General features: G+C 45.0%; 2 protein-coding genes across 8 annotated transcripts in view; one reads left to right on the top strand and one right to left on the bottom strand.

Annotated features, from left to right (window-relative positions):
- Positions 1-12,240, top strand: part of LOC147116367 (uncharacterized) — a 53,454-nt gene extending 41,214 nt beyond the window's left edge. For 2 of the 4 annotated variants that reach the window (XM_085991227.1, XM_085991228.1), the window contains exon 4: positions 7,248-8,004. In XM_085991227.1, coding sequence (XP_085847353.1) covers positions 7,248-7,511 — 264 coding nt within the window. In that variant the 3' untranslated portion in view covers positions 7,512-8,004. Of the gene's footprint in view, positions 1-7,247; positions 8,005-11,227 lie in introns of those variants that run through there. The other 2 variants (XR_015078796.1, XM_085991229.1) reach the window with 2 other exon arrangements.
- slc12a3 (solute carrier family 12 member 3) overlaps positions 8,074-26,774 on the bottom strand; it is a 109,491-nt gene continuing 90,790 nt past the window's right edge. Inside the window, exons 22-26 of one of the 4 annotated variants that reach the window (XM_085991223.1) lie at positions 24,955-25,066; positions 14,145-14,231; positions 13,886-14,021; positions 13,309-13,376; positions 8,074-10,991 (exon numbers count right to left, since the gene is read on the bottom strand). In XM_085991223.1, coding sequence (XP_085847349.1) covers positions 10,850-10,991; positions 13,309-13,376; positions 13,886-14,021; positions 14,145-14,231; positions 24,955-25,066 — 545 coding nt within the window. In that variant the 3' untranslated portion in view covers positions 8,074-10,849. Of the gene's footprint in view, positions 10,992-13,308; positions 13,377-13,885; positions 14,022-14,144; positions 14,414-24,954; positions 25,067-26,774 lie in introns of those variants that run through there. The other 3 variants (XR_015078794.1, XR_015078795.1, XM_085991224.1) reach the window with 3 other exon arrangements.

Here is a 26,774-nt window from a genome sequence, read left to right as displayed (position 1 = left end):
CCAAACACTCCTTCCAGGTGAAACAGCAATTTACTTGTACTTCTTGCAATTTAGTATACTGTATTCACTGCTCATGATGTGGTCTCTTCTACATTGGGGAGACCAAACGTAGATTGGGTGACCGCTTTGTGGAACACCTCTGTTCAGTCCGTAAGCATGGCCCCGAGCTTCTGGTCACCTGTCACTTTAATTCTCGCTCCACTCCCACTCTGATCGCTCCGTCCTCGGCCTCTTACACTGTTCCAACGAAGCTCAACATAAGCTCGAGGATCAGCACTTTACAGCCTTCTGGACTCAACATCGAGTTCAACAATTTCAGACCATCACCTCGGCCCCTATTTTTTAAATTAATTTTTTTATCTCTCACACGGCAGCTGTTGATGATTCTGCCAGGTCATTTACATCTCATCTAGGGTCATCTTTTGTTTCTCATCCCTTTTGTCTTTTAATCGCTCCGGCCTTCCATCCTATCCCAGACCTTCCCTTTTATTCTTTCCTCCCCTCCTCCCTTTCCCTGCCCCTACACTTGCTTAAAAATCTGTTACATCTCTAACTTTTTCCAGTTCTGACGAAAGGTCATTGACCTGAAACGTTAACTCTGTTTCTCTCTCTCCATGGATGCTGTCTGACCTGCTGTGTGTTTCCAGCATTTTCAGTTGTTATTTCAGATTTCCAGTATCTGCAGTATTTTGCTATTGTGAAAGTAGTCCTGTTAGCTATTATTAAACCTTGCAGGTGTGACCAGAGGATAAGTACACTGCATTCTAATAAATCATTCAATGGAGGACGGTTAGTGCATGGTTATCCCTAAACGGGCTCGGATGGTTCTGTATTAGAAACACACAGACGAACAGTGCTTCGATGCTTAGGAATTTAACTTTCATCTCTAATGCTGTGTTATTACAGCACTGCCTTTAGAGGCATCTCATGAGTTGGTTATCTGAGAGACTTCCAGAGGTAGAGTGCTGCCTGGATCAAATATAAATGGTCACTTACTGCAATGCTTGAAGACACTAGTTGTCAGGTTTTTTTTGCTGTCTGTAGCTCACAGCCTGCCCATTCAGGCGGGAAAATATGCATTTCATATTGATGTTTCGTACAGACAACCTCATTCCTGCTCCCCCTATACCCTCGTGGAGAAGCAAGGTGAGATGGCCCAAACCCTTTTAGGACCGTTACAGCTGGCGGACGGAATCAGTTTGAGATAGATTCTGTTCCCAGATGTCAATGAGATCATATTCACCCATGATTCCAATCAGGACCCTAATCGCCCAACTCTCACCATACAAAGGGTGGTCACTTCCACTAAACCATCTGTCACAAAAGAAAAGATCAACACCTTTGTTCTTGCTTCATTTTCCCAGTGAGAACATTTAGTTGAGGATATAAGGCAGAATGATGGTCCCGTTAAGCAGATGCGTTTGACTCTCTACAAAATTCAAGACAGGGCATCCAGGAATATATACAATTCACTGAAAACAATTAAAAAAACAAATCAATTACAATACATTACGACAAGTGCAGTGCCAAACTCACCATAATGGAAGGCTAACAGAAAAAACTGTGAAATGAATGGAGAATTTATTTTTCTGGTGAGTGGCCCTAATAGGACTTGGGAATAGGCTTTAGTTCCCTGGGACGTCCCATCCCTCTTCTCCTCCAGCCTCGGCAAAGGCTGCCAATGGATTGAAATGCCTTCTGAGTCTTTCCAAAGGCTGTTAGAATTTTTGACACCCCACCCTGCCACTTCCCTTTAAATTTCACCTGAATTGTCACTTTTTGGTAGGGACGTTAGGCTACTTACAAAGCTAAAAATAATTATGTTAATTAGCTGACCCTGGAAAATTGTATGAATCTAGCGCACTGCACTGTGGGCGAGGGTTGGACTTCTCTTTGGTTATTTAGGAATAAACTCCACCCACCCTCCCAGCAGAAAATATACCCCAATATTTCAAACCCCATCTGTAAGCCTCAGTGAGCAAATGTACCAAAGTGAACCAGCTACAGTCCTGTGCATTGTAATCCCATCATTTTAAATAACCTTAAAACCAGTAAGGTGACTGAGTCATGCATGTAAAGCAGGGGTGATAACAAAGGAAGGGGAGTAGGCCATTCAGCCCCTCGAGCCTGTACTGCCATTCAATTAGATCATGGCTGATCTGCATCTTAACTCCATCTACCCAACTTAGTTCCGTAACCCTTAGTACCCTTACCTAACAAAAATCTATAGGAACATAGGAACAGGAATAACCACTACACCATGAAACTAGTGGCTTATTATTTTGTATGGGACCAACTGTGTGTGTCCTACATTCAACCCCTCCCATCAGGAAAATAGTAGAATTACCCTATCTGCATAAGCATGGCCCAGAATCTCATCCAATTAATATTACTTTCAATGTTAATATCATTGCCCTCATGTCACTCTGGAACTAGTGACCCACTGACTCAATTGTCTTGGAACTTTCAAAAAATTGTCATTTCAAATATTTCACGGTTGTTAATTTTCATAATGGGGAACTCCCAACAACTCTCAGCAAAACTGAAGTGATTGAGGTAATAATTGATATAATAAATGAAATAAGGATTGTTGTGGGGCACGTTCTTATTGCTCAGGAGTCACAAGCCATCAAGCAAGGGGTTTTATTGCGCGGTTTGCAAGGAAGAATAAAAATAGTACTCCTGGTAAATGAGGTAAAGATTTGCGTAAGGGTGCTGATCATTTCAGATTGTTTTATGGAAACTCCCAGCCTTGCTTCAATTCAATTCAAATCACTTTATTGGCATGACAAGGTACATCTTATGTTGCCAAAGCATCGAAAAACATTCACTTCCGCTTGACTGATCCCACTATTTATCTTTTCTCCGATCTCGATAGATCTCCTTGCCTGGACGCTTAAACTTCTTATAACTTGGGGGCTGTGCTGACTGCAAACACTGTGCTCATGCAATTCTGGATAATGACTATTTAAGAGGTGTTTATCTTGAGTGACGATCAGATGCAAAGTTCCAGCACCTGCATTCCAGTGTTACAAGACTCATTTAAAAGTGCAACCCAATGAGGATTTGAGGCCCATTAATACCGTCAGCTTCTAACTGGTTCCAATCAAACTGAAGCAAATTACTTATGGGCGCTGTGGCCAGTCATAGCATCCCTGCAACCAAGCTGGCTGAATTCAGGGCAGGAAATGGACCTCCATGGGCTCTTCAGTTTTAATTAGTCATTGGATAATATCACTGACCTATAGGGGGAGTTTTGCCTGCTGGTTTCAAAAGAATAAGTGAGTTACATGCAATACTTCTGAGAAGAAAAGCATCAGAGTTGCAAAAGCATTTGAAAAAGAAATGCCTTAGACTCTTTGACCCTTCCATACATTGCATTGCATTTCAACTTAACCCCCCAGATGTACTACCCAGTTCTTGAACCCATCTAACTCTCTAAGTTGTACTAACTTGGACATAGAGAAAATTGGGCCAAACTGCATTTAGGCTGTTCAGATAAATAAAGTTTGATGGGTGTTTTTCATGTTTTTTTGTTCTTAATAATTAGCTTTCACTTTTGTGAATTTTGTTAGTTGATCTAATATGCACACATCTTAAAAGGTACTATACCATCTAGTTTAGAAATGGTAGCGAATGTGGCGCAATTAAAGGGGCCAGTCTCCTCATGACACCAGGCACAAGTGATGCACCAGCGTATTTCCCTCATTGCACCGTATGTTCTTAACCAAACAATAAAAAGTTTACCAAACATTTTTTCTTGAGGATTGGTTCCAAGACCAAGGGTTATTCACTTTGGAAAAGCAAAGGTTTAGGGGGAATTTTACTGAGGTTTTCATAATGGTGAAGAGATTGGATGCAGCACAGTTAGGAAGGTTATATGAAATAGATTGGGATGGTAGAACTAGAGGTCATTCATATAAAATCCATAAGCTGAAGTGTTAGGTTAGATGGTAGAAAGTACTTCTGACAAAAAGTGTCAGCTGTGGCTCAGTTGGTAGCACTCTCTCCTCTCAGTCAGAGGGCCCTGGGTTCAAACCCCAATTCCAGCTACTTGAGCACATAATCCAGGTTGACACTCCATTACAATACTGAGGGAGTGCTGCACTGTTGGAGGTGCCACCATCATCTCAGCTGAGATGTTAAACCTGCCCTCTCAGGTGATGTAAAAGATCCTATGCCATTATTCAAAGAAGAGCAGGAGAATTCTCCCTGGCCAATACTTATTCCTCAATCAACATCACTAAAAAAACAAATGACCTGGTCATTTATCTCATTAGTTTGTGGGACCATGCTGTGCACAAATTGGCTGCTGCTGCCATTCCTGCATTACAACAGTGACTACACTTCAAAAAGTACTGCTATAAAGTGCTTTTGGACGTCATGAAAGGCACCATATAAATGCAAGTTCTTTCTTTCCCTCTGGAACAAATTTTGGGGAAATGTGGCGAGTATGGAGTTGCTACAGTCCTTGAAAAGGGAACCTGATAAGCTCCTGAGAGAAAAAGACATTTGCACTTATCGGAGGTAAGTTACTAGTTAGCTACAATTGTGGCAAGTTACAGACAATCGCGATTGCCTTGATTGATTGAGTGAAGAAATCGGAGAGGAATTTCTTGAATTGGCGACAGGTTTTCTTTCCTACTTCTAGGAGGTAGCATCGCAAGGGGTAGCTGGTCAGTGTGTGAGGTTAGAACAAATAACTCATTCTGCTCAAATTCACTGATAGAACCTTTGATTCCTGATCTTCAGGATTTTATCTGAATCCTAAACGTTATTTTCTGAAAGATGTCATCTCTGGTATCATCTTAGTGAATCTCTTCTGCACCCTCGCATGATCTTGATATCCTTCCTAAAATAAGCTCACCATAAACTATATTCTTGAAACATGAGTCACTCACTCCTTCCATGGCAGAATGCTACCACAGAACTTGTCAATATTTCTTTCCAAAATATCTAAGCAAGTTTCTCTTTTACATTACTGATTTTATTTTTTTTGTCCCTCTCTAATTAACGCAACACCCAGTGCAAAAGCCCACAGAATGTTTGTGTGCAAGTGTAAATGTAATGAACAGCAAGAGCTATTCGTTTGCCATTGACCGAAAAATCCGGGCCAATGTTAACAAATGGATTCAGATAACATCCTGAAGCTCACGAGTCAAAGGTTCTATCAGTGAACTTGTGACCGTACCATCACTATGACCGCCTACTTCCACCTCCATAACATCGCCCGACTTCGCCCTTGCCTCTGCTCATCTGCTGCTGAAACCCTCATCCATGCCTTTGTTACCCTAGTTCTACCCTCCATAAACTTGAGGTCATCCAAAACGCGGCTGCCCATGTCCTAACTCACACCAAGTCCTGCTCACCCATCTCCCCTCTGCTCGCTGACCTACATTGGCTCCCGGTTAAGCAACGCCTCGATTTTAAAATGATCATCCTTGTTTTCAAATCACTCGCCCCTCCCTATCTCTGTAATCTCCTCCAGCCCTAAAACACCCCGAGGTCTCTGCGCTCTGCCAATTCTGGTCTCTTGAAAATCCCCAATTTAAATCACACCACCATTTGTGGCCGTGCCTTCAGGTGCCAAGGTCCTAAGCTCTGGAATTCCCTCCCTAAACCTGTCTGCCTCACTACCTCTCTTTCCTCCTTTAAGATGCTCCTTAAAACCTACCTCTTTCATCTACCCCAATATCTCACGTGGCTCGGTGTCAAATTTTGTTTGATAACCCTCTTGTGAAGTGCCTTTGGATGTTTTATTACAGTAAAGGTGCTATATAAATGCAAGTTGTTGTTGTTACAGCAGGTAATTAGGAAGGCAAATGGAATGTTGACCTTTATTGCAAGGGGGATGGAGTATAAAAGGAGAGTCTTGCTACAACTGTACAGTGCGTTGGTGAGACCACACCTGGAGTACTGCGTACAGTTTTGGTGGTCTTATTTAAGGAGGGATATACTTGCATTGGAGGCGGTTCAGAGAAGGTTCACTAGATTGATTCCTGGGATGAAGGGGTTGTCTTATGAGGAAAGGTTGAGGAGGTTGGGCCTATACTCATTGGAGTTTAGAAGAATGAGAGGTGATCTTATTGAAACATATAAGATTCTGAGGGGGCTCGACAAGGTAGATGCGGAGAGGATGTTTCCCCTCGTGGAGGAGTCTAGAACTAGGGGGCATAGTTTCAGAATAAGGGGTCGGCCATTTAAGACGGAGATGAGGAGGAATTTCTTCTCTGAGGGTTGTGAATCTTTGGAATTCTCTACCCCAGAGAGCTGTGGAGGCTGAATCATTGAATATATTCAAGGTTGAGATAGACAGATTTTTGAACTACAGGGGAGTCCAGGGTTATGAGGAACAGGCAGAGAAGTGGAGTTAAGGCCAAGATCAGATCAGCCATGATCTTATTGAATGGCGGAGCAGGCTCGAGGAGCCAAATGGCCTACTGCTGCTCCTATTTCTTACGTTCTTATGTTGTATCCTGACCAAATAGCGGTACATATTTATGACGAAAGGTTATCGACCTGAAACTGACAAAGGATTATACTTGAAACATTGGGCTGGATATTTACTGGGCCGGGTTGCGTAGGCTGGGAGCTGCATTTCAGACAGGAAACCTGAGTGTCTGTGTAGCCCTGTATTTTGTGGAGTTTTAACTCCGCAGCGTGTGGCTTCTGACCCTGACAGGATCCCTGCCCGGAAGTCAGCCTGTTTGACAGGCTTGGCTTCCAGTCGGGCAGAGTGTTCGTCGGAGGAGGCCGCAGGACCAGGTAGGTCCGATCCCCGATGGGGTTGCGGGGGGGGGGGATTCCAAAGGAGGGTCCGATCTCCTACCCCCGGAGTTTGTATGGGGGGTGGGGTGAGATGGTGGGGGAGCTTGAGGGCCGGGAGGAAGCACTCCGACTCGACCCGGCCCACAAAGAGTTCTCCCCGAGGCTGTCCTCGCCTCGCTGCAGCTGCAGCTGCAGCTGCCGGGTTTCCCCGAGGCTCGCGAAACCCAGCCGGCCACAGTAAAACCTGCAAAGCAGGTTAAATCCGAGGCTTCCACCCTTATTAACATATTTAAAATGCCAAGCCGCCTCCTGAGTGCGGGTTGGCTGCCTGCCCCTTGTCCCGCCTTAGTAAAACCAGGAGGTCAGCGGGTTGGAGCCAGCTTCCCAACGCGCTCAGAACCTTTACCCATATAACCCCCCACCCGCATCCACTCACCCAATGTTAAAATGCCCCCCATTAACTCTCTTTCTCTCCACAGATGCTGCCTGACCTGCTGAGTATTTCCAGCATTTTCAGTTTTTATGTCAGCATTTACACCGAATTGGCTCAAAACTCAAGACAGACAGCTGCCCTCTACAAATGGATGGAACAAGCTCAGCACTTCAAGAAACACAGTAAGATTCTCGCCATTCGTATACTTTTGGCAGTTAGTGGTGAGCTCACCGTTGGTGGTCTGACAGTTGGACAGATTCCTCCAAAAGAATTGATCCTGCAGGAAACTGGTTCAACCCAGTCCAGTTAAAAAGCCCCAACTCAGCTCCTCACATTCATATAAGCCAATGACAGAATAGAAGCTATATTGAGGTGCACCAGTAAAACAATTTTTTTTATATAGGATATACAGCACAGTAACAGGCCATTCGACCCAACTAGTCCATGCCGGGGTTTATGCTCCACTCAAGCCTCCTCCCATCTTTCTTCATCTAATTCTATCAGCGTAACCCTCTATTCCCTTCTCTCTCATACACTTTACCACATTTGCTGGAATAGAACTCGTTAGAGGCGGACAGGGGTAGACATCTTGTGATGAACTTCCTCCGCCAGAACAAGAGTGAAGACCAACAACAGTGACATCACAAGAGAAGTTCCACACATAGAGTACTTCCAGTGCTGTTAGGGAGTTCCTGGATTTTGACCCAGCGACATGAAGAAACGGCGATGAAAACCTGAATCTGAACTATTTTCTGGTGATTCCTGAATAAAATGTCAACATTTTAATAAAGAGCCTCATCATATTTTTCTTGTGCTAGTTCAAGGACTCATTCATCTATCTTCTTGTACAACTAATTGTCGGCATGCACCTGCCGCACTGGAACTCAAACACCTCCCGTCTTCTTCCGTTGGCTAGCAATGTGATGCATATACCATGGTAAATCAGATATTCACTAAAAGCACAACATTCCTGCTCAGTGTTATTTTTACGATTACTCCTGAAATAAAAAGTATCATTTACAAGGCAGTAATTTAATCGAGGGATTCAGGCGTCCAGAGATTAAATAATTGTCTTATCGTTCCTTGGTGTGTACAATAATGAACAATATAAACTGTTTCCATTGTTGCTGTGGAGTTTGGTTGGTTTTTGCGCCATCAGTTGCTGCCAGTATGAACAGCAGCCATTAGTGGACTCCATGTCCTTAATATGTGATAACATCGCTGCAGGTTTATCTAGAAATATTCTGCAGTTCATTACTAGGAAACCGTATAATATACAGGTGATTGGATCGATAGGCTTTCTTATATTCCACCTGGACAAGCACTAAGGCTGGGAATTTCCTCAGGGCTTCTTCTGCTCTGCAGTTGTAACTTCGCTGAAACTGCGACAAAAACGTATGTAAACAGTGGGAGAAGCCCCAAGGAAATTGCCAGCCTAAATTTCCATTAAATTTGTCAATCGGTTTATTTATTGGGAGTCAATCATCAACTCATGAACCCTCTCCTCCAGCAACACTGTTATCAAAGTACTTCACAAAAGGCTAAGGCACTCTGGTGCATGTCATCCCTGGTCAATTAATCATCTGAATTTTTATCTACTTTTAAATTTCAGGTCTTCAAAACCAGAGAACTATCTAAAATATATAGATTTTCAGGAATTCACATTGCTTTGTGGTTTATTTTTTTCATCTTCCATCTTGTGGGTTTCTGTCAAATCATGCATCACTTCCCAAACTGGTGACCAGCTGACAAATCTCTGTCGGTTCCACTCTTGACCCAGGATGATTCTGGGGTACTTTGTCAGGAGTTGTGCCTCCAGTCAGCACTGCCCCATGACAAGATTAGAAACTCTCTGTACAGGAAATCACAGCACAATCCCACACCCAACCACTCCATGCTGCACCACACTTAATGATGGGAAGTCCTGCTACAACTGTACAGGGTATTGGTGAGACCACACCTTGAGTACTGCGTACAGTTTTGGTCTCCTTATTTAAGGAAGGACATACTTGCATTGGAGGCAGTTCAGAGATGATTCACTAGGTTAATTCCAGAGATGAGGGGGTTGACTTATGAAGAAAGGTTGAGCAGGTTGGGCCTATACTCATTGGAATTTAGAAGAATGAGAGGTGAGCTTATTGAAACATATAAGATACTGAGGGGGCTCAACAAGGTAGATGCAGAGAGGATGTTTCCCCTTGACGGGAAATCTAGAACTCTGGAGCATAGTTTCAGAATAAAGGGTCGCCCTTTTAGAACTGAGATGAGGAGGAATTTCGTCTCTCAAGAGGGTCGTAAATCTGTGGAATTCTCTGCCTCAGAGAGCCGTGGAGGCTAGGTCATTAAATACATTTAAGGTGGAGATAGACAAATTTTTGCAAGATAACGGAGTAAAGGGTTATGGGGAGAGGGCGGGGAAGTGGCTTTGAGCCCAAGATCAGCCATGATCTTATTGAATGGCGGAGCAGGCTCGAGGGGTCAAGTGGCCTATTCCTGCTCCTATTTCTTATGTTCTTATGTGACACACCACCAAGGACTTCTATTATTTTAGGAAACACTTCTGAAATAAAAAGTTTTAAAAATTGGATTCCGAGAGCTTTGGGCAATTGTTTTTATTCATTCATGGGATGTGGGCATCGCTGTCATTGCCCATCCCTAATTACCCGTGAGAAGTTGGTGGTGAGCCGCCTTCTTGAACTGCTCCAGTCCTTGTGGTAAAGGTACTACCACAGTGCTGTTAGGTAGGGACTTCCAGGATTTTGACCCAGCGACGATGAAGGAATGGCGATATATTTCTAAGTCAGGATGGTGTGTGACTTGGAGGGGAACTTGCAGGTGATGGTATTCCCATATGCCTGCTGCTGCCCTTGCCCTTCTGGGTAGTAGAAGTCATGGGTTTGGGAGGTGCTGTCGAAGAAGCCTTGGCGAGTTGCTGCAGTGCATCTTGTAGATGGTACACACTGCAGCCACGGTGCGCCGGTGGTGGAGGGAGTGAATGTTTAAGGTGGTGGATGGGATGCCAATCAAGCGGGCTGCTTTATCCTGGGAGAGTTCCACATTTGAACAGGAGCATCCACTCTTGTTAGATGGACAAGTAATTTGCAACTTATTAGCAAGTTATATCACCATCCTTTGTATACTTGTCAAACTCTGCCAATTGTTCTTTCTAGTTTCTTTCACTGCTAAGTGATGGATCTTGCGCAGATGAAGAATAATTTTGGTACAGGTAGCATAATATATTCAAAATATCCATAGCTTTACAATGGCCACAGATTTTTTTAAACCTCCTCCAGGAATTAGCAGTGCTATTGATTTGGTAGGGTGGTGAATCATGTAATGTAAGGATGAGCATTGATGGGCTGACTTTTCGTATGTTTGCAATAAAATTACTTATCCTTTAATTAAAGGTTTTAAACATTACAAAACTATCAGCTTTTTAAAGCTGTGTTTTCCTTTCACATTTGCTTTTCTTTCATGCTGGACTTTTATTCTCAACACACTCATTTTTCGCTTTCAAATCCCTAAACTCACAGATATACAAAACTTTGTACAGCTTTACAGATTCATTCCCAATGCGTTAGACATTTGTGTAAATATTCAGTTCAAGTGTGTGTTAAAGTAAATAAATGACCAGTCCTTGAGCTAGTGTTATTGACAGTAGAAGGTCAGGACATTTTGCTGGTTTCCTCGGATTAAGAGGACAGGGGGACGTAGGTCCTGAGAAAGTGTCTCCAGCCATGCCAGGTACAGTGTGCTTGGGCATTTATCCTTTCTTGCGACAGGCATAGTACTGGAAAAAAAATTAAAGAACCACACAACGTCACATTTGGTTCAACAGAAACCCAACAATGTAAAATAAAAAATGTGTTCATTCTGAGAATTCCAAGGCTACAAACATTTAAACAGAACTAATTTGGTTAAAGTAACTTAAATATAGAGTCTTCCCATTGTATTCATTTCTTTTTAAAAAATCAAACCGTTATGAAGCATTATTTTAACATTAATGTACTTGAAAATTCTCCTCAGATGTATGAGAAGAATTTTAAAGATCCAGTGGCAACAACATACGAGCGAAGAGGAAGTGAGAAGTAGGCAACCTTCTGTGATTGGGAAGATGTGCCTCTGTCAATGGTACTTCCACGGCCAATACTGAGAGAGAGTGGTAGACATCTCTTAAACAAGCCTTGGTCTGACTCCCTCAGGGAAGATGCCCTGACAGATTGAGAGATACATAGTGTAGAACAATTTGAAGGAAAAAGGAAACAATCATAACCTCAACTCAAGAGAAGTGCCAAGAGGAGCATGAGATAGAAACAGATGGCGTCACTTTATCACTGCTGTATGGACCGGTTGAAGTCCGGGAAGGAGCAAGTCAATTATTTTGTATTTTCCTGTGATTTCAATTCTATCTTTCAAACAAAAGTTTTCACACCTATGTATTTAATAACTTAATAGAATATTTGCAAATACATATGTGTCTAATAGATTCATAAAATACATGTGTAAAGGTACTATATAGAAATTCAGAATGTATATATGAACTTACACTGTTTCACAGCTTTATTAAAATGTTAACATACATTCTTGAGAACCCAATATATTAAAAAGAGTTTTGGTTAAACAGGATAATATCAGACAGAACTGGCTTCGAGAATTGACTATGTCTGATAACATAATGGAGCTGAACCGATATCAGTGTAGATAATTATTAACTCAGTGTTTCAATGATCGGGTCAGTTCAACCTTGGGCATTATAATTCTGCTCCCTAACACACCGAGCTTAGTAACTCTACACTCCATTTAAACAAAAATATTTAAATAACGAATTGACATAAAAAGCAAAATTGGTGTCAAAGTTAATCAGAATTCTTTGTAACTTCTTTTTCCAAACACAGGTCCTGAAGCCAACATGCTCTTTAAGTACACAAATCTCTTTTGTTCGCCTGTATGGTTTATTTCAAATATCCTTATACTTTTAGAAGCTTTGATCCACAAAATACAAATGAATTGTACTATGGATATGGCAGTGTTCAGAAATGGTGATATCATTCTTGCTGTTTCTCCTACTTAGCTGTAGTTTGTGCTCCCAGGCTTAAGATGCTTCAGATCAGCCCCAGGTGAAGCAGTAACATCACTGCAGCAGCATGGAGGCAAAGAGACCAGAAATGGCAGATATCTGATGCTTTTTTTTTAAGTCAAGGCATATTTTTGTATATACAGGTACACTATCCCTTATCCTTAGCCTTGGGACCAGCTGAGTTTCGGTTTTCGGAATTTTTTGGATTTCAGAAGGTATTATTATAAGACTGGGAAATTTGTATTTAATATAAATTTTAAAAGTTCAGGCTACCTCTTGCGACTGTTCCGTGTCTCATTCCCCTTCCTGCTTCTCTGGAAAGCCGGATATCGGCTGACTCCTACTAAGCTGGCCCGCAAATCAGGTCGGGGGTCGGGTGGGGGGGGGGGGGGGGAGAGAAAAGAATATTGGACGGGCCGCGGTTCAGGCCGGGGGGGGGTTCGGGTGTCGGCGGTGGGGTTTGGAGGTCGGGGGGAGAAAAGAATATCGGACGGGTCGGGGGGGGGGGTGGGGGAGAAAAGAATATCGGGCGGGTCGGGTGGGGGGGAGAAAAGAATATCGGACGGGCCGCGGTTCGGTTCGGGTCGGGTCGGGGGGAGAAAAGAATATCGGACGGCCCGCTGTATTGTTGGGTTCACTCTCCCGGTACCTCCTTCACACTGCCTGGCTCGGCCTGCAATCTCCTACCCAGGAGGGAACTCTGTGACCCTCTGCCCTGCTCAGCGTAAGTCGTGCACCACTCTGGTCATGTCATGCGCACGACTTACGCTGAACGAAAAAACTTTGGGTTTTTAGAGGTTTTCGGAAGTTCGGATAAAGGATAGTCTACCTGTATATTATAAATAGAGATTAGGGGAGAATTTTGAAATGAAATATTCATTATTTTCACTAAGTGTCTAACTACATTTACAGTATAAACATAATAATCCAATGTTTAGTACACAAATCTAACTGACTGGACATACTGCAACACATAAAGGGACAAAAATAGTCAAAGCTGGAGGCCACACGGAACAGGTTTCATACTTACACAACTATAAGCGCAGCATCACGGGAGTAATCCAGTAAGATCTCATTCAGTCTCACCTGTCGGAGCGACTGCACAGAAAACAATCACATTATCAGACTCACTTCATTTGTACTCTCCCTGAACAATCATGCCTCAGGTATTTTAATTCTAGGCCTACTGTTTAGCAGAGCTATAACCTTGATCCATGAGTATGATGGATGCATTAAGAAATCTAAGTGGTATTCCCCACAAGCCCCGTGCTGAGCTGAGGATCTAATTTGTTACACTATGTTGTTACTAAGCAAAGGATGTCATTAAAGACTCAAAGCTCAGTGGTGACGCTCACACACGCATCCATTATGACATCATGATATCCATACACCAGACAATTATGATGTGAAATGATATTCCAACATGCTCTGCTGAGGGGAGGCTGGCCTGAGTTACTGCATTAATAGCAGTCTAACTACGATCAGACTGGTCCCTAAGCCATTCCAGTCCACAATCGGATCAGCATTGTCACAATCCTGGTCTATTAAAATCGTCTCTGTTTGAGCAGCAGCAATTGAACTGAATCTCCAACCTGATCTCTACGTACTTTTGTCTTGTTTTTCTTAACCTCCTCATCTGAGATCTTCCAAGGACAATCTTTCCTCAACTCATTAACAATGGCTTCATCCTTGAAACCATCATTCAGTCTGTAAGGAGCAATCAAATCCTCGAACCTCTTTACACTACAACAAAGAAAGAAAAGGAATGAATGGTCTATAAAAACCAAGACTCGTAACTAGAGGCTCTAGCACTCTCTATGTCACAGAGTTACAAAACTACAGGAGCTGTGCCAAAGTATTCCTTACTGTTCAGGACGTGGCTTCTGGTTGATGTCTGGCAGGACATGGACCTCATGGAAACCAAGACGGAATTTGCTTAAGAGAGTAATCATCCTAAGACCCAGAAAGAGAATTGTTAGTTGAGTATCTTCACCTGCTGATGTGAAAATTGTAGAATTTTCTCTTTAATATTGACAATGAGGCCTGACCTGAGAGTGATTGACACTGGCATCAAGAAGCCTAAAATAGGGAGTAATCCACTTTCCAGCACTAATGTTCCTCCCTCATTTTAAGGACTACAAAATTGAACATAGAAATTATATATTAAAAAAAATTGACAGATAAAATTTGTGGATGCTGGTTCTATTCAATTTTCAATTACTGTCGTTTACTAGCTGTGTATCTCGTGCCAAACAGCAAGAGCTTTTCCTTCTGAAAAAAGGTGAAAGGAAGTAGAGACAAAGGGCTGGATTTTGTCAGTGTGGGCGGGCTGGGGCGTGTCAGGTGGAAATCGTGTCAGGACCCCGACTCCTAAGTGAAGTGTTGAAAAAGTGCAATTTTCCCCAAACTGGCCAATTGATTTCCTGCATGTGGGAACCACTGGCCCAACTAGTCTTTTCATACAGAAAGTCGCCTCCGATGACGTCATCAATGCTGTTGGTTTTAAGGCCTGCAAGCAGCCTTGATTCTTCTGGAGACTGCAAAGGCTCTGCAATTTATATGAAGGAGTTGAATTGTGGAAAATGTCAACGATCAAGCAAAAGTGGGCTCCTCGGTTTGATGAGCCCTCCCTCCAAGCTCTGGTGTACGGAGCCAGCTGTAATAAGGAGGTGCTCTTCCCTTCCTCAGGGAGAAAAAAGCCACCCCAGCAGACAAAAGCTGTGTGGCTACAAGTGGCCCAGGTTGTCAACTCCATTTCAATGAGCCGCAGAACCGCTGCAATGCAGAAAAAGGTTTCATGACCTTCTCCGCACCGGAAAAGTGAGTATGACTTTCCCATCACCCTCAATCTGATCCCCATCGCCTCTCCGCACCAGCACTCTGCTTTGCCAACCTCTTCCCCCACATCCCACTTGACACTTACATCCCTGCCCCCTTACCCATTCCCTCTCTCCCTATGGTCACATTCACTTAACTATTTGACCATGCAGCCCTCACACTTCCTATCACTGTGATGCCATGACAATAACTGATTACAACACGCAGGTATCTATGCTATGCATTCACTACACTCACTCCTTTCATGGTCTATGGAGGAGCTTAGTTGCAAGGGTATTGAAAACATGGTCACTGTTCAGAATAGAATGACATCTCTTGAGGAGCGATGGTCAGCTATTGGGCAAACAAAGCAGATCTTCATGTAAGTCCTCTGGAGTAGGACTTCCAGTGCAGAAATGGGTCCTCATGGCCCCTATGCAGTGCAGCAAGGTGCTGTCAAGCCACTTGCTACCTCTGAAGTGGGGCTGACCCATGAGAGGGATGTTGGTGGCAGACAACAAGGAAGTGGGGGCTCCTCTCCAAGCGCTCACACGACCATGCCACAGCAAAGCCCTCAGTCAGAGCTCCACCAGAGTCCTCACCCAAATGAGATGGGCGTCTCAGCCCCTGCACAGCCGTAGGAGCAGCAGACTGTTGGCGAGCCCGCACAGGTTCGCCACTCCAGAGGATGCCCGCCAAGGCGTTGAGACAGGAGCAGCAAGAGAGCGAGCAAGGGGCCTTCACATCTGCTGAAGCCACAGAGGAAGCACCATGTAGGAGCACGCGTAAGTCACAAGGGTGCTGTGTTGTTTTGTTTTTGAACCAGCCATCATTGTGATTGTATTATAAAGTGTTTTGATGGCAAACTGTTGAAGTTGTGGCCTGTGTCATTTCGCAAATGGGACTTTCACATTGAGGGCTTAGGGCGCCTTGCGATTATCAGAATGGTGGTCAGAGTGATAGGATTCCGTAGGTTCTTCTCCATTGTCGATGATCTAGTAAGAAGGAGCGAGACTAAAGTGTTTGATTGTGTAGGCTAAGCAAATCTGGCCAGGATGAGTGCGTCCCTTGCATCCCAGGCAGCAATATGGTGGCGCTCTGGCGCCTTCTGGCCTGTGCATCTTCAGGTGGGTGACTAGCAGCTTGGCGCTCCTGTTGATGTTCCTGCTGTTGCTCATGGTGCTGCTGCTGCTGCGGCTGGTCTTCATCCGAATCTGATGTCCAGGAGGAAAGGAATTAAATGGTCGGCATGTTTCTGGTATATGCCTCAGTTGAGGAAGCACTTAGTCAAGGTGGGGAGAGGGGTTTCCAAGGAGGTCACACTGGAGATGTGTGTCAGGCTCCAAACTTCCACAACACTGAGTATGCCTGCTAAAAGTTCCCCCAGACCTGAAACAACAAAGTTCTGCCACCTGCAAATGATCATCGGTGAAAACTCCTTTGTAACGGAGGAGCTGCAGCTGTTCGTAAGCAATCCACTGGTGAGGCCGCCAGGATTACCTGGCGTGTTCCAGAGGAGGCATGTAGGATGGGGGAAATGTGTTAAAATCTGAAAGGCCTCTCAAAATGGGATTAAAGAGGCAATTAAGTGGCTGTTAAGAGGCGGGATGGAAAGCGGGTCAGAAAACACGCACTTGGGAAAATTGCTTGGAGGCGGGAACACTCGCCAGTTTTGGCGATTTTAACAACTTGCATGCCTCCAAACCCGCCTCCTCGGGGCTGGGAAAATCGAGCTCTAAGGGTATAGTTGGGTGAGAACTAGTTTGATACAATTACAGTAAATGTAAGTTTAGAAATACATGGAGCTAAAACCATAAATAAACTTGTATAATGATGTGTCTCAAACTAAAGCAATGAGGACATTATGACACTTCTTCATTTGACCTGGATTGTATTTTATAACATGCCTATGTAATTGTGCTTGTGTTTATTTTGCTTTTTTTTTACACATTGAGAGGACATGCCATAAAATTACTGTTTCATTCACAGAGGGGAAAAAGGCACCAACATTGTCAAATAAGCTCTGCGTCCTGGAAAATTAAATGGATATATCTTGGACACATAGGACCAGAATTTGCGGTCCTGATGACGGCGAACTGGCAGCATTCGCCGTTGCAGTCTGTCATTTACTGCTCCGACACTGGCTGCACTTTGCACCCCCACCCCCCGCCAACAGAGCCAGCAATCAGTGAAATCTCTCATCCTGGAAACTGCCGAAAAATTCGGCCCTTCCGCAGAACTTACGCTGTTAAATACCCCATTAAAAATTAGAGCCAAAGGGGTTAGGTGTAATTGGGGTTTTAACAGCGTATTGACTGCTAAACAAAGGTTATGGCCCTGAAAACCTCATTTTAATTTTGTGCAGTGTCAAATTTATCCATTTTAATAAAAAATAAAAATTAAGAAACTTAAAAAAAAAAAAAATTTTTTTGTTAAAGTTTGTCCATTTTTATTTCAGGTTTGCCTTTTCCCCTTGTGAGAGCGCCAATCTTTGTTTTGCTCTCATTTTTAAAAAGTTAGAATTTTAGCAGCTTACCCACTCCCTGGTTCACTGTCTGTGAGAAATCTGCAATTTGATTGGCTGCTTAGACAGCTTGTTGACGTCACAGCAGCTCGCGTTATGGGATTCCCACTAAACTACGTTGATGTGAATCAACGTCGGAAAACCTGAACTTCTCGACACAGAGTCCGCGAGATCTTTGTGCGAACCTTACTTCGGGACCAGCAGCGAAAGCATTTGCTTCACGGCTGACCGCAAATTCCAGGCCATACATAGATACATAGAAGATAGGAGCAGGAGTAGGCCATTCGGCCCCTCGAGCCTGCTCCGCCATTCAATGAGATCATGGCTGATCATCCACATTCAGTACCCTGTCCCTGCTTTCTCCCCATATCCCTTGATCTCTTTAGCCTCAAGAAATATATCCAACTCCTTTTTGAATATATTTAATGAATTGGCCTCAACTGCCTTCTGTGGTAGAGAATTCCACAGGTTCACCACTCTCTGGGTGAAGAAATTCCTCCTCATCTCTGTCCTAAATGGCTTACCCCTTATCTTTAGACTGTGACCCCTGGTTTTGGACTCCCCCGCCATCAGGAACATCCTTCCTGCATCTAGTCTATCTAGTCCTGTTAGAATTTTATAAGTTTCAATGAGATCCCCTCTCATTCTTCTAAACTCCAGCGAATATAAGCCCAATCGACCCAATCTCTCCTCACCATCCCAGGTATCAGTCTGGTGAATCTTCGCTGCACGCCCTCCATGGCAAGAACATCCTTCCTCAGATAAGGCGACCAAAACTGCACACAATATTCAAGGTGTGGTCTCACCAAGGCCCTGTACAACTGCAGCAAGACATCCTTGCTCCTGTACTCAAATCCTCTCACTATGAAGGCCAACATACCATTTGCCTTCTTAACCGCCTATTGCACCTGCATGCTTACCTTCAGCGACTGGTGCACAAGGACACCCAGGTCTCGTTGCACTTCCCCTTTGTTGTGTATGTGCCTTTAAGAGAAGAACTGATTCTATACTGCAGTACCGGCAGTGACCACCCCTGTATATAAAGCCATAGCAGGCTTCTGTATTTCAGTCTTGAATTACTCTCTGTTCAGTAAATACCTGTTTTATTGTTCTCCTGCAGTTTGAGTATTATTGATCCTCGGACACTACACTGGCGACGGGCAGGTTTGAACTCACCTGCAGTACTGCATCACCTCACGGGGATCTTTTCCCTGAAGAGAAGCTTCTTGGAGGTCGAAGTCAGAACGGCGGGCGTCAACTGCGGGCAACCGCCCAGGGATCCATCGGAGAGTTGCAGGGGAGGCTGTGGAGAGCTGGGCCTGGCTCCCCAGTTGAGGTGTTCCAGCAAGTCGTGCTGGTAGCAGGTAGTGCGCTGACCCTTCCGGACTGTGGCGGGCTCGGGCTCGATCAAGCGGCTCTGCAAAGGGAGGAAAAGAGAGAGAGAGAGGGTGGAGCGCACAGGGCGCGGTCGGTGCTCAAGGACCGGGCAGCGTGGAGAGGATAGAACGCGGGGAAGGAAAAGTGAGACGCGCCGAAGCCGCAGGTCACCGCCATTACCCTGTAGAACGCTAGGAGCAGCGTGGCAGCAAGGGGAAGAAGGAAAAGCGCGGGAGGCGCCATTTTATTCCATTGGGGAAGAAGGAAAAGCGCGGGAGGCGCCATTTTATTACATTGGGGAAGAAGAAAAAGCACGGGAGGCGCCATTTTAAATCACCCAAGATGCCGAAGAGTGGCAGTATCACTGCTTTCGACAACGAGGTAGAAGACTGGACCACGTATGTGGAAAGAATTGAAGTGTACTGCAATGCCAATGAGGTGGCCAATGGAAAGAAGGCGTCGGTATTATTAAATTTGATGGGCGCGAGAACGTACGGCCTATTGCGGAATTTAATTACCCCAGCTAAACCAATGGAGAAAAGTTTTGAAGAGATTGTTAATATCTTACAGGAACACCTAAACCCTACACCGCTGCTGATAGCAGAAAGATTCAAGTTCCATAAAAGAAACCAGCACAAAGATGAGAACAATGCTGACTATCTTATGGAACTACGCAAGTTATCGAAGCACTGCCAGTTCGGAGCAGGACTGGCAGACACCTTACGGGATAAGTTTGTCTGCGGGCTCCAGAGTGAAGGAACCCAGAAACGACTACTTTCGGAAAAGGACCTGATGCTAGAACAGGCTTTCAGCGTGGCAGTATCCTACGAAGCAGCAGCACGGGGAGCTGCGGAAATACAACAGAAACCACAAGAATACAGCGCTAACGAAATGGCGTATGGAGCAGAAAAGTGCTATCGCTGCGGCAGAACAACCCATGATCAGAAGGACTGCTGGTTTAAGGACAAAGTATGCAGGCAATGCGGGAAAATGGGACACATAGCACGAGTCTGCAGGTCGGGAAAGAAAACCAACACTAAAAGAACTACTAAGGAAAAGTACAAGAAAGAAAAAAATATGACAGACAGTAGTTCGGAAGATCAGGAGAGTGATAATGACTCCGGGAGCAGGAGACTAAGTTGTCTAAAGTTACACAACGTGATCGCAAAGGAGGATCACCGAACCATTTGGGTCACCCTCATGATAGCAGGGTCCCAAGTAAAGATGGAATTGGATACAGGATCAGCCCTAACTGTCATGAATCGACGAGACTATGAGCGGCTATTCTCACACATACCCTTGAAGGACACGTCCATTGTATTGAAGACATACACGGGGCAAAAAGTCTACCCCAGAGGAAAAATAAGGGTGCCAGTTGAATACAACGGCAAGGAAACACAGAAACTGTATCTATATATACTACCAGATGGAGGACCACCATTATTGGGACGTGAATGGATCCGAAAAATACAATTGGATTGGCATTCCATTCAGGCGCTAACTGTGACTGATAAAAAGGATGATGACGTCACACCTGGACGACTGTCAAAGATTCTAACTGACGCGAAAGAAGTATTCCAACAAGGACTTGGGACTCTGAAAGGAGTAACGGCAACGATAAAAATCGAAGATAACGCAAACCCAAAATTTTTTAAGGCCAGACCAGTACCTTACGCGATCCGCCCAGCCGTTGAAGCAGAGCTGGAGAGTCTGGAGCATTCGGGTGTGCTGTCCAAGGTGGACTGGAGCGAGTGGGCCACACCCATCGTTCCTGCAATGAAGAAATCATTGAGCAGCATGCCTGGGGAACCGAAGAAGGTTCGCATCTGTGGGGACTTCAAGGTAACTGTGAACCCAGTCCTGCACACAGTACAATATCCACTTCCACGGATAGAAGATATTTTCGCCTCACTATCTGGAGGGAAACGCTTTACAAAGATTGATCTGGCCCAAGCGTATCTACAAATGGAGGTAGAAGAAGCGTCTAGGAAATACCTCACGATAAACACTCTCAAAGGCCTTTACCAGTACAATCGGCTGGTATTCGGGGTAGCATCAGCCCCGGCTATTTGGCAGAGGGCGATGGAACAAGTCCTGCAAGGGATCCCGGGGACCCAGTGTTATTTGGACGACATCCTGGTTACGGGCGAAAATGACAGTGAACACCTTGCCAACCTGGAACAGGTGCTCACGAGATTACAGGAATATGGGCTATGAGCCAACCGCCCCAAATGCGAGTTCTTCAGGAGACAAATCTCATATTGTGGCCACATGATTGATGAGGAAGGGTTGCATAAGTCGCCGGACAAGATTGAGGCTGTAGTCAAGGCTCCAGCACCGGAAAATATGTCGCAACTGAGGTCGTTCCTCGGGTTGGTGAACTACTACCCTAAGTTCTTGCTGAATTTATCTACAATTCTGCACCCACTGAACGCCCTACTGCAAACTGGAGTAACATGGAAATGGAATGATGAGTGTAAGCGTGCCTTTCAGAAATGTAAATGCCTAATCACTTCAAAAGAACTATTGGCCCACTACAATCCAACACTACCGATTTGGTTAGCATGTGATGCGTCTCCCTACGGCATCGGAGCGGTGCTGTCACACAAATTCCCTGACGGTTCAGAGAGGCCAATAGCCTTTGCGTCGCGCTCGTTAACCTCAGCCGAGCGGAACTATGCCCAGATTGACAGGGAGGCCCTCAGCCTGGTGTGGGGGGTGAAGAAGTTCAATCACTATCTGCACGGGCAGAAATTCACCCGACTGACTGATCATCAGTCCCTGGTCTCCATTTTTAACCCAAAGAAGGGCGTTCCGGTGATGACGGCGCAACGGCTGCAAAGATGGTCACTTTTTCTAGGGGCACATCAGTACGACATAGAGTACAAGGGTACGAAACAGCATGGAAACGCTGATGGGCTGTCGCGCCTACCGTTGCCTACGGTAGAGGAAGCACCTGCAGTGGACCCTGTTGAGATATTCCATGCGACCATAGTCGAATGTCTACCTGTTACAAACTCAAGTATAGAGAAGGAAACCCGAAATGACCTGACACTCTCTCGGGTCTATGATTTGACAGTGAAGGGATGGCCAGCACATGGCGACTCACTGTTGCCAGCATTCTCGCCAAGGAGAGAACAGCTGTCAGTGTGCCGGGGGACCTTGATGTGTGGATCCCGAGTGGTAATTCCACCCAAGTTGAGAGATAGAGTGCTCAATGAGCTTCATGAGGGTCATCTGGGAGGGGTAAAAATGAAGAGCCTAGCCAGGGCGTTTGTGTGGTGGCCAGGAACCGATAAAGAAATCGAGGATATGACCAAGAGTTGCACAGGATGCCAGAAGGTCCAAAACGCTCCACCACAGGCCCCGCTACATCCATGGGAGTGGCCCTCATCTCCATGGCAACGGGTACACATTGATTTTGCTGGTCCATTTATGGACTCAATGTTCCTAATCGCTGTGGACGCCCATTCGAAATGGCCAGAGGTCATCAAAATGTCCTCCACCACCACGGAGAAAACTATTGCAGTCCTACGGACCCTCTTCGCCAGGAATGGCTTGCCAGAACAGATTTGCGCCGACAATGGGCCACAGTTTGTGTCAGAGGATTTCTGGAGGTTTCTGAGGAATAATGGGGTGAAGCATCACACATCTGCCCCATATCATCCAGCCACAAATGGATTGGCTGAGAGGTTTGTTCAGACCTTTAAAAAGGCCATAAAGGCAATGCGTAATGACGACATACCACTACAACACAAGGTGGATAATTTCTCGTTTGCTTACCAGAATGCGACACATGCAGTCACCAACCAAGCTCCAGCCATAATGTTCTTCAACCGAAGGCTAAGATATCGCCTGGATTTGCTCAAACCAAACATAAGACGAGATGTTGAGGATAAGCAATTCCAGCACATGAATGAGAAGCCAACCAGGAGCTTCAAGATAGGGCAACCAGTCTTGGCCCGCGACTACCGAACAGAAAAATGGCAGCCAGGAACGATATGCACACAGCAGGGACCACTAATGTACACAGTGGACGTTGGAGAGAGCATCGTGAGACGCCATGCTGACCAGATTCTAGAGTCACAGGAACAAGCCAAACCCATACCATGAGCAGGTGCACCTGGTAATCAACCCGAAGTACAGATTGCGTCTACCTCAGAAGCAGTGGTATTGGAAGCTGACGAACCAACCAATGACAATGAGCCAGAATCAACTCCGCCGCAAGAACAGGATACTCGAGAAAGGCGCTATCCAGTCAGGATCAGGAAGCCTCCTCAAAGACTGAACTTATAAATGATTATTTCAGTTGATGTATATAGTACAGAGAAAATTGTAATTGTAATTAGTTATTATTTAGTTGTTAAATGAATGTTATGTACTGTTTATCTAAAAGGGGAGGAATTGTTGTGTATGTGACTTTATGAGAAGAACTGATTCTATACTGCAGTACCGGCAGTGACCACCCCTGTATTTAAAGCCATAGCAGGCTTCTGTATTTCAGTCTTGAATTACTCTCTGTTCAGTAAATACCTGTTTTATTGTTCTCCTGCAGTCTGATTATTATTGATCCTCGGACACTACACCCTTCTCCCAATCTATTGCCGTTCAGATAATAATCTGCTTTCCTGTTTTTGCCACCAAAATGGATAACCTCGCATTTATCCACATTATACTGCATTACCCAACCTGTCCAAATGATACTGGAGTTTCTTGGCATCCTCCACACAGCACACACACCCACCCAGCTTTGTGTCATCTGCAAACTTGGAGATTATGGCCCAGAAATTCGGGTCGGGGGCTTCCCGCGGGTGTAAGCCCCCGACCTGCACTTACCTTGCGCGCCGGCAGTTGAGCTGTAGGGCCCCATGGAATTCCGATCCGGGGCCTGGCCTGGCCCCTTCGTTCAGAGGAACGGAAGTGCCGGTTTCCCACGCATGCGCAGTGCATGCAGGAAACCGGCACTTCCATCAGGCCCACACGTGAGTACCCAGCGCGTACTCACCCGTGGAGACCCGAATTTCTGGGCCATTACATCTAGTTCCCTCGTCTAGATCATTAATATATATTGTGAATAGCTGCGGTACCCCACTGGTCACTGCCTGCCACTCGGAAAAAGAGCCGTTTATTCCAACTCTTTGCTTCCTGTCTGCCAACCAGTTCTCTATCCAAGTCAGTACCTTACCCCCAATCCTATGTGCCTTAACTTTACACGCTAATCTCTTATGCGGGACCTTTTCAAAAGCCTTCTGAATGTCCAAATACACCACATCCACTGGTTCTCCCTTATCTATTCTACCAGTTACATCCTCAAAAAATTCCAGTAGATTAGTCAAGCACGATTTACCTTTTGTAAATCCATGTTGACTTTGTCCGATCCTGTCACTGTTTTCCAAGTGCTCTGCTATTACATCTTTTATAATGGACTCTAGCATTTTCCCCACCACCGATGTCAGGCTTACCGGTCTATAATTCCCCATTTCCTCTCTACCACCTTTTTTGAATTGTGGGGTTACATTAGCTACCCTCCAATCCATGGGAACTGTTCCAGAGTCTATCAAATTTTGGAAGAAGTTATCACTAGCTGAGCAGCACAATACATATCACATGGGCTTATCAGAGAATTAGGGGTTTTGGTGTTCACAGTAAGGGCACCATCCAGCACGTAGTGAGGTGCTACTGTCACCATGCTAAGTGGGATGGACTAGACAGATGTAGCAGACCAAAACTGGGCATCCATGAGGAACTGTGCAACATCAGCAGAAAAACTGCTTAACACCACAATCTGTAACATCATGGCCCGGCACAATGTTCACTCGTCCATCATTATCAAGCTGAGACACCAACCCCGTGAAGAGGAGACTTTGTCTTCACCAGGTCTGCACGGTGGTCACTCATATCAATGCTATCATAGCTGACAACAGGCACATCGTAATCCACAGACCCAAGTGTACTTACGCCTTTCTCTCCTCATCCATACGATTGATCTGACCTCCCACAAATACACGAACCTTGCAGTTGCACCACCTCTTCTTCCGAGTGAGCAGATATGGGATTAAGAGGGTGAGGCCTACAGGAATGAAAAATAAACAGATTAGAATAGCAGCAGTGTGACAGTGGGGCGTGTTGGATTACCACTCTGTGATGCCCTGGAAAACTCAGATGCAGCTTCATTGACCCCCCCTCCCTTTCCTATCCATCCCCTCCCCCCCCCACCCATGCATCTTGGTTGTGCTGCACACCCCATGGCAGAAAGGGAACATTAGGTGGAGATTTCTAATAGACTTCTGAGGGCCAGTTCAGAACACCATTGGCAAAGACTTTGAAACAGGTTATCTGTCTACCTTCGGAACAGGTCATTCATGTCCCTCCAGGCCATGGTCAGTGACTTAGACCTAGAGGGATCAAGGAGGATGGGAGGAAAACATAAGTTTAGAACATCACCCTCTGTTGCTCATGAATAATTTAAACAAAGCAGACTAATGCAAGCATATAAAGAGAAGGACAGGAAAAGACCATCCGGTCCATCAAACTCAGCCCATCCAGAGGTGGTGCAGCCATATACAACACTGATCACCTCCCCAATCTCTCAGTCTCCTGTGAGGGATAAAAAAGTGGGGGAAAAGCTGAGGCCGATTTAGGAATCTGGGAACTTTCTCTCTAACTCACTAAGGTAATCAAGCAAAGCTCCAGGAGAACACAGTACGGAGGTGAAAATAGACGGTCTTAGTTATGCCGCGGATATGTGGTCAGAAGCTAATTTCAGGGTCAAATATGACACCAAGGTTGCGAACAGTGTGGTTCGGCCTCAGACGGATGTTAGGGAGAGGGATGGCTAGGGAACGGAGTTTGTGGTGGGGACCGAAAACAATGGCTTCAGTCTTCCCAATACTTAATTGGAGAAAATTTCTGCTCATCCAGAACTGGATGTCGGACAAGCAGTCTGACAATTTAGAGACCGTGGAGGGGTCGAGAGAAGTGGTAGTGAGGTAGAGCTGGGTTTATCAGCGTACATGTGGAAACTGACACATTGTTTTCGGATGATGTCGCCAAGGGGCAGCATATAGATGAGAAATAGGAGGGGGCCAAGGATAGATCCTTGGGGGACACCAGAGGTAACGATGTGGGAGCAGGAAGAGAAGCCGTTGCAGGTGATTCTCTGGCTATGATTAGATAGATAAGAATGGAACCAGGCGAGTGCAGTCCCACCCAGCTGGCCGACGGTAGAAAGGCGTTGGAGAAGGATAGAGTGGTCAACTGTGTCAAAGGCTGTAATAGGATGGGAAATCCCATTGAGTGGACACCTATAGGTATGACAGGGAATGGTGGATGGCCAAATGTTGACATCTTAACTTTGGAAAATCCCATATAGGGTGTTTACCTATCTCTAAGTTAGAGTGGGCGACACGTGTGCCAATTTTAATATATTGGACACAATGAGCTCTCTTTCTATATAATGTTACAGAATTTATCTCATTATATCCTTTCTAACCCTTTGCAGTTGCATTGGGTTGCAGAACAGAAGATAATCAAATATGCAGCTCCTCCTCCTAATCATAAGAACATAAGAAATAGCAGCAGGAATAGGCCATTTGGCCCCTCGAACCAGCTCTGCCATTCATTAAGACCATGGCTGATCTTCTACCTCAACTCCACTTTCCTGCACTATCCCCATATCCCTTGATTCTCTTAATAGCAAAAAACCTATCGATCTCTGTCTTAAATATACTCAACGACTGAGCCTACATAGCCCTCTGGGGTAGAGAATTCCGAAGATT

Source organism: Somniosus microcephalus, chromosome 6 (genome assembly GCF_052327205.1).
Source record: "Somniosus microcephalus isolate GS21.2 chromosome 6, FLI_Smic_1.0, whole genome shotgun sequence".
Classification (NCBI taxonomy): Eukaryota; Metazoa; Chordata; class Chondrichthyes; order Squaliformes; family Somniosidae; genus Somniosus; species Somniosus microcephalus.
Note: the sequence above shows the minus strand (reverse complement) of the source record. Positions and strands in the feature narration are given on the sequence as shown.